This window comes from Cyrtonyx montezumae, unplaced genomic scaffold (genome assembly GCF_038088225.1).
Source record: "Cyrtonyx montezumae isolate F1298 unplaced genomic scaffold, pur_monq_1.0 scaffold_10, whole genome shotgun sequence".
Taxonomy (NCBI): domain Eukaryota; kingdom Metazoa; phylum Chordata; class Aves; order Galliformes; family Odontophoridae; genus Cyrtonyx; species Cyrtonyx montezumae.
The window spans coordinates 52,048,933-52,057,062 of NW_027071826.1; the positions used below are offsets into that span (position 1 = coordinate 52,048,933).

The 8,130-nt window shown below is 51.6% G+C and overlaps 1 protein-coding gene across 1 annotated transcript; it reads right to left on the minus strand.

Moving 5' to 3' along the window:
• Positions 1-642: 642 nt before the first annotated feature.
• Positions 643-6,901, minus strand: LOC136060952 (ras-related and estrogen-regulated growth inhibitor-like). Its single transcript, XM_065755756.1, has 4 exons — positions 6,799-6,901; positions 3,670-3,726; positions 2,801-2,874; positions 643-2,273 (listed from the first exon to the last, which is right to left on the minus strand). Exons 1-4 carry the CDS (start codon positions 6,893-6,895, stop codon positions 1,788-1,790), a joined length of 714 nt encoding a protein of 237 aa, XP_065611828.1. The 5' UTR covers positions 6,896-6,901; the 3' UTR covers positions 643-1,787.
• Positions 6,902-8,130: the final 1,229 nt, after the last annotated feature.

Below are 8,130 nucleotides of genomic sequence, written 5' to 3' on the forward strand. Positions count from 1 at the left end.
AAGAAACTCTAAAACTAAAACAGTATTGAAGAAGAAATATCACAATCCTTGCTTCCCCAGAGCCAGCTTCCACCGTGGCTTTAAGCCTCAAATTTTGCTCTCAAGGAAGGCAGGTGTCTGGCCACAAACAACAACCAGTGAAGCTGCTTTGGAGATAATTCAGATGCTGTGAATGAGCAATTCCATACTGTTCTTGTTTCAGTCCCTCAGTGGGCTTCATCTTCAACCCACGGGATGGATGTGTGGTTGAAGCACTGAGGAAGGCAAGGTTGGGTTAAACCATGGATCAGAAAGCTCTTTGATTAGGCACCAGCAACCCCAGGAAGCATCTTTGGGGCTATGAGGGGCCAAGGGGTGTCCATGTGGGCAGGAAAGGGATGGAGCACGAGCCGTGACCTCAGGCTGTGAATCCTGGGTGTGAATCTGCCAGCTTCTTCCTTTTTGTGCCATCAAAGGGGAAGCACACACAAAGGGATGGGTTGGAAACAACAGGAGAGATCAAGCACCAGTTTAAAGGCTTGTTCCCCACCCACTCTCCCCCTAAAAGCTACATATCAGCCTTTTAGCATGGTTCAACAATCTCTTCCCCACTCCCATAGGAACATCCAGGCAAGAGAGCATCACACGCAGGCGCTAGCTCAGCTTTTATTGGCACAGAGCACAGTGGCACACGGCTGCTTCTCAGAGGACACACAAGTGGCATGCCACATGTCTTTCAAAAAACTCACCTTGGGTGGCAAAGCAGAGCTCTGCAATGAGGAGAAATTGCACAGAAGCAGCTTAGCAAGAGAATGCTCGGTGGCACAGATCACGCAGCAGCAAAAAGATGCAAGCCTGACTCCATTCCCTGCTTTTGCTGTCCCGTAACAAAGCCAATCTGAGCAACAACAAAAAATACCCCACCAAATTATCCAGCCACAGCAATTCCCCCATTGGGATGGGGCAGTTAAAACGCAGACAAGGGTCTTAGAATCATTTGCACTTCCCAAAATCCGCTCCACTGCATCCACACCCACTGCTTGCACTCTGAGTCTCCGAAGCACACACACTGAGCTGAGTTTCAGGGCGAGGGCGTACATCAGGAATGATATTCCCCTAGGATGGAGCAGCGTGACCTTAGCCTAAGGCTGCAGGGTACAGCAGTGATGCCATCCAATTTGCTTCCCCTTAGAGGCTGGCAGCCCCAGAGATGTCAAATAAGGGGCAGCCTCAGCCAAGAGTTCTTTGCCCAGGCTTTTATTTAGTGATGTTACAGGAGAGAGTGCCAAGGAGCTTCAGATGTTAAAAAAAATGGCTTTTGAGTAAAGCCAGGGATTAGCAGGCTTTTTATCCTTACTGTAAACAGATCTCCGCTTTAAAACACGCCCTCACTGCCAGCCCAGGAGCACAGAGAAGGGACATGAACAGACCCCAAGAGCTCTCTGTGGGAAGCAGTAATCCCACAGGGAGGTGTGGGTGCTGGGTCTGATCCCCAGTGCAGCCCATTGGAACCCGCAAGCGTTGACACAACACCACCAAAGTCGATAAGAACAAACTTTGTTGCTGACTTCAAGCAGGAGGAGGAGGATGGGTGGGACAGAGGAAGAGCATCCTCCCTGCAGACCCAAAGCCTGTTTGTAGAAACCAGGCTTTCAGAGGCTGTTGACCAGTGCCACCTCTTAACATTCCGCTCCTGCACTACATGCTGCTCTTCAACCCCAAACAAAGTGGCTCCTCACTACACACAACAAGTGCCTCAGTAACAGGGGGACCCATCCCTCAGTTCTGCTCCTCCGCACCAGGGATGCTCACTCAGGAATGTAGTCCCTAAAGGAGTTAAAGCTGAGGCTCCGGCCTGCTGAGTTCAAGGTGGAGCTGGCTTGCATCTTAGGAATCTTCTCCATCACTTTCGACACCGTCCTCCTCTTGAAGGAGCCTGGGGAGAAATGCCCCTGCCTCATGAGCTCTTGGTAGAGGGTATTGAACACTGCCACAGTCTCCTCATAGCTGTCCCGAGTGGAAATCTCATAGAAAGGAAGCTTCAAAGCTTTGGAAAGGTTTTCTCCATCTTGCGTGGACACCATCCTGTCAAACTGCAAGTCCTTCTTGTTGGCCACGATGACCACGGGTGGCTGCTCACTCCCGCCGCTCCGCTTAGGGCTGGAGTGGATGTGGTTGATGAGGAAACACAGCCGCATCACCTCGTCGAAGCTGCACCTGTCTGTCACCGAGTAGACCACTGCAAAGCCGTCTCCCCATTTGATCTTCTCCTCTATCTGCAGGGAGTCTTCCTCCTAGTGGGGCAGAGAAGTTGCCGTTAGTACGAGAAGCGCCAGTATCTAAGGACACACAGTTCAAGCCATAAAACCTCTCACGGGCATCCAACACCATTATTGCTGAGGGATTTTTTTGTCCAGCTCCTGGCTCCACACAGGACAACTCAAACCCTAGATCTGAGACCACTGTCCAAATGTTCCTTAAGCTCCAGCACCTTGGGGCTGTCTTGTCCTCCAGACCCTTCCCCACCTCTGTAGCCTTCTCTAGTAGCTTTATGTCCTTCTTATTTTGTGGCATCCAAACTTGCACAAGGTGCTCAAGGTAGGGATGGCACAGCTCGGACAGAGGTCTGATGTGGCTGCCATATCCACACAAGGTATGGAAAGGCAGGGCTTTTGCAATCCAGTGGATAAACTCCCCAAAACATTCTTTTTTCTGAGATAAACAACTCAACTGATATTTTAGACACAATAGATTAAAGCTGGTGAAAGAGCAGGGATGGCCAAGTCCAATAATCCCAGGCCAGCCAACTCTGTGAGCTCACCTGTCCTGCTGTATCGAGGATCTCAAAGTGCACCATCTCTCCATCAATGACAGCCATGTGTCTGTAAATCATTTCTGGAGGAAGACAGACAGAGAAAGATGGCGGTAAGAATCCCCCATGGCAAGCTGCTGCTGTTTGAGCCTGGCAAAGACCATGCTGCTACCTATTCCATTTTAATGCATGGCTGAGTGCAGCCAAAAGAGCCCACGTGTGAAGAAACTCAGCTCTTCCCATCCACCTGGGAAGCCAAATGTGAAACGGACAGGGCATGAGCAGCTTCTTCATTTGAGTATTCCCCCAAAATCCGACACGGAGAAGCACCAGATACATTCACCCCATGGTCTCTAGGTTTTATAACCATAGAATCACAACAGCTTTGGTTGGAAGGGATCTCAAAGATCATCTAGCTCCAACCCTCCAGTCATAAACAGGGTTCCCAACCACTAGATCAGGCTGCCCAGGGCCCCATCCAACCTGGCCTGCAACACCACCAGGGATGAGACATTCACAACTCTGGGCAGCCCGTGCTATTGCCTCACCATTTTCTGAGCAAAGAACTTCCTCCTAACATCTAACCTAAACCTCCCATCTTTCAGTTTGCTCCTTTGTCCTATCCCTATCTACCCGTGTAAAAAGTCTACCCGTGTAAAAAGTACCCCCATTCTACCTGTGAGCTCCTTTCAAGTTTTGGAAGATCACAATGAAGTGACCCCAAAGCTCACAGAAAAAAAAAAGAGATGTAAGAATCAGGGAGGTGCTACAACAGCTGTTGGCTCTGACCACTGCTGGTCTGGTTGAGGAGGAACAAGGAAATATGGTGAGATTGGGAATGGAGAAGCACTAGCAGCAAGGGAAAGGACTTTCCCTACCCAGAGTCGGGTCATAGTCTCCGATGAACCTCCTGGTGATGAATCTGACAGTCAGTGCTGTGAAAAGAAAAAAAAAAAACAACACAAAGAAAACAACAACAAACACAGTTAGGAGTCGGAGCAAAATATAGAGAAATATTGTCTGGTGGAGGAAGGAGGGATGGAAAAAAGATCTGTCCCTGTGGGAGGTGGGAGATGATATTCTGGAAGCCACAATGCAAACCCAGCCCCGTGAGGACCAGGTTTCGGGAAGTGCCTTCCAGCACTGCATCAGCTGCCTTGGCAATGCTTCACATTCCTGCATCCTTCTGAATTAGTCCAATATTTAATTAACCTAAGCCCTGGGAACATGGATTTTGCTCTTTGCAATCACTCACACCAAGTACCAAAGCCCACCGCTCAGTGGGACGCTATGGGTAGAAAGTAGGGTTTTACTCAGCTCCGAACACCAAATACCTCCACCATCCCAAAGCTGCCTGCTCCTTCAGCAGTGTGAATGCCTTTCGTGTCAACGAAACTCGGCAGAACGGGGATGGAAAGCAGCTACAGGGTTCTGGGACTTTGCTAACTCAATCTCTTGACTTGCCAGGAGCCTCTCTGCTGTCAGAAATGTCCCTCCAGGGTGTGTGGATGGGAAGCAAATCCTGATTGGTGGCTGCGAGCAGAAAGCAAGCCAGGCATTGTAAAACCGTAATGCACAGCTCCTTGTACATGTAGTTCATGGTCAGGGTTGATAAATGGCTTTTTCTGGCCCTGAATCCTGCAGAGATTTATGCAAGTGCTGAGTTTTATGGTGGCTGAACATGAACTCAACGTGTAGGCAAGCTGTAGGGCCAGGCTCTCCCTCTATATCACCTCTGCTGATGCTATGACTGCCTGGATTGGCCTCATGAATCTCAACCCTGTTTGTTTAACCTGACCCAGGCACATTGCAGGGAGGAATTAAAGCCATTGGCAGCAAGTCTGGCAAAATTCATCCGAACTCCCAGGTTGGAGCATCACGGGGCACAGCAAACTGGGAGGGATGGATGGAGAAATCCCAAGCAAGATCTTCCTTACAGCAGCAGTGTACTGCAGCAAAATGGGCCCTGGAACAGCAGTGCACACAATTAAAGCTCTCTTATCCGATTACCAGCTCTCCCTGCAAGACAGGGAGATGCGAAGCCCAAAATTAGACTCAAATGGCTGGCCGAGGTCTGCTGATGCTGGAGAGCCATCCAAACACAGCATGGGCTTTCTCCTCATCCTTGTCACCTCTCTCCATCCAGACAGGTTGGATGGGGCCGAGCTCAGATCCGATCTGTGTGCCCCCAGCTGCAGGTGTACAAAGCAAACCAGTCTATGTTGCGTTTTGCACTCAGTGCCTTTGAAAATACACTGCTGGTGTACTTCCTGGTGTAGGCAGAGAAGTGGTTTGAAGGCTGAAGGAGCAGTGCTGACATGGGTGATGCTTAAGTCCTTCAAGGAGGTTATGATGGTAATGATTATGGACAGAAACAAGAGGTGGCAAGAGAGGTAATGGGAGCGGGAAGTGAAATGGGTGGAAAACGAGTGGGGATGGAGGGAAGGGAAAATAAAAAGCCCCAAGAGGGCAGGAGGCTGCATGCCAGACGTCAGCACAGCAGGAGGAGAAAACAGCAGGGACAGCAAGGGGAGAACGAAACACACCAAATCCAGAGTATGGTATTAAACCCTTCTGAATGCAGCATGTTGATGTAAAGCTTGCAGCAAGCAGAGCTGAGGTGCTGCCACTCCAAGGTGACATTTGCTTTCTGCAGAGGATCCCATGCATGCAGCAGCATCCTCCTAGTGGGACCCAAATGGGTCGGGGGAAACTGAGGCACATCAATCCTAATTTCTACAAAGCACCTGATCCCATGTCATTATGTTCGGCAGCAATCCAGTGCTGGAGAGTGCAACTCTGGGCAGGCAGATGAGCCAATTAAGAGAATTAAAAACTGGCTCAGGTGAAGGAACTGAGAAGCTGCCAGTCAAGATGAAGGCAGCAAGGCATGAACACACCCCAACAACAGTATAAGGCACTATTTTTCCCCCATCTTGAAAATAAATAACCTCGGAGAGGGTCCTCTTTTGAGAACCCCAGTGCGGATAGGGTTAATCTGGTGTCTGTCAATGATTAAGGGGGTGTTGCGATGCATGATGCATGACCAAGCTGCGTTGCAGGGACCTGCCCCATGCAGCCACATGCTGAGTGTTGGTCCTGCTGCACAGCACACCCTCTCGCGAGCTTTACAGCATCAATCTACCTTCTCCGAGCAGAGCTTCCCTCTGAAGGATGGCGAACTTTATACTGGGATCAGCAGCAGAAGGCAGCTCTGCACTTCCAGCATCCCACAGGTGTCTGATGCTGGTTTTAATCTCAGAGCTACCAATGGGGTTCAGCCACAGACCTGTACCCAAACTCAGCCCTACTTGGATGGGTTGGGAACCCATGCATGTAAGGATGGAAATGCCTGAGCTGCTCCCATCAGGCCAGATCTTAAAGTTCCTCAAACTGCTCCCAGCTGGGCTCATCCAGGTGAACGCAGCAGAAGTGGGCAAGAAAATTCTGCTTTTACTTCCCCACGGAGAGCTCCAGGCCTGGGGAGTCCTCCTTTAGGCGTTTCACTTTGATAAACCCTTTGATTTCTGGAGCTGCAAGTTCCCGATCTCTAAGTGAGATCCTGGCGTTACTCCCTTTAGGGCAAGAGGGGGAAATTGTGATTATTTTTTTTCGATAACGTGAGGAAAGAGGAAGGCAAGAGGCCGGCCGGTTACTGTATATGGAAACGCAGCTCGGACTGCCCCGACAGCTGGCAGCGAGCCCGGCGGAGGTGCCACCGCCGCGCACGGTTTCGAGGTCACGCCTTCACAAAGTGTCACCCTGTCCCCGAGCCACACGGCAGCCCCAGTGTCCTCCCACAGCCGGCTGGGGTGGCAAAGACAACCGCCAGCCCTGGGTGGGTGAAGGGCTGCCCCGTATCCTCCCGACGGGGAGCAAGCGCAGGGCAAGGGGTGGGGGTGGGGGTAAGGAAAACCAAACCCACGCTGCGAGGGGAGGCAGCGCCGGAGGAGCTCACCCCCCATCCCGCCCTAGTCCCTACGGGGGACCCCCCTAACCGTTCCTACCTGTCTTGCCCACGGCTCCTTGCCCCAGCACGACGAGCCGCAGGGTGCGGGCCGGGCTCAGGCTGACGGAGCGCCGCAGGGGCCGCGGGAAGCTCATGCCGGGACCGGGACTCCGTCCGTCGGAGCTCCGCGATCCGTCCCCTTGGAGCACCGCGCTCGGCAGCTCGGAGCTCCGCCCCAGGGGCCGGGCAGGGCTGGGTGCGGGCGGGCTGCGGGATGCTCATCACCTCCTCCTCTTCGCCCCCAGTTAACGATCAGCTCGCTTGGCTTGTGCGGAAAAGCCCCGCAGCATCCCGGCCGCTTTCAGCAAACTCCGGGATGTATGGGTGGCACAGGTGACAGCAGCGCTAAAACACCAGTAGAGACCCGAGAAATGGTGTAGAGCGGTCAAACGCCCGCCCTACGGCTCCAGCCTCCCTTCTGAAGGCTTTACTCATCCCTCGCATGGGCCTCTCCTTGCCTGAAAAACTGGTGAGTCTGTCTGCAGTGGAACCCAGGTCACCTGCACCGCCCTAGGCAGCACTTGAGGTAACCCAAAACTTAATATTTACAGCCCATAATGTGTGGAGAAGCTGAACAGCACTGGTGCCTGCACAGGACATCAGCACCCAAGCGTCGTGTTCTCATCTTGAACATGGAAAAGGGTTTCCTAGAGACTGCTACCGACGATGGAAGAGTGGGACCCATTGAAGCACTCACTGGGAAGAGGGCACTAGTAAAACAAGGGAAATGGGCAAGTGGAGGTGCGAAACACTGAGGTGATAATTGCTTCCAGAGCTTCTACATGGAGCTCCTGTCCTGCAGACTCTGAGTCTAGCATCGTTCTCTCTGCACTTATGCTGCTCTTGCCATGAAGAGCTGGCACGATTCCCGGCATCAGTGTGTGCTCCTCCACCACTCTACTAGAGCTCACAAGAGCCACATTTGCAGCTTGACTCCATCTGGAGCCCAGAAGACATCAGCAAGGGCTCCAAACCTCAGATTTCAGGACAAAAACCCAGCTGGAAAGGGGGGTGTCAAGAAGAAGAAATTTCCCTTGTGTCTCTCTCCTATTTTTAGCCCAATTTCCTAAGGAAATGAGATGTCTGCAGTGAAATCCTGTCTTGCTTGGCCCTGTTCAATTTTTTGAGTACATTGGCAGATTTCAGCCAAATCAGACACTGTCTGTGCATTCTGGGTGAATTCCATATATATGTTTTGGTGTGTTCATCCCAAATCCATCCAGGAACCACCTCACCTGTGGCAGGTGCTTAGAACTCAGCTGTGCTTCGAGCAGGAGTCACCAGCTATGCACTTGTTGCTTTGCTTAAGCTTAGCTGTAGTGCTGCTAAG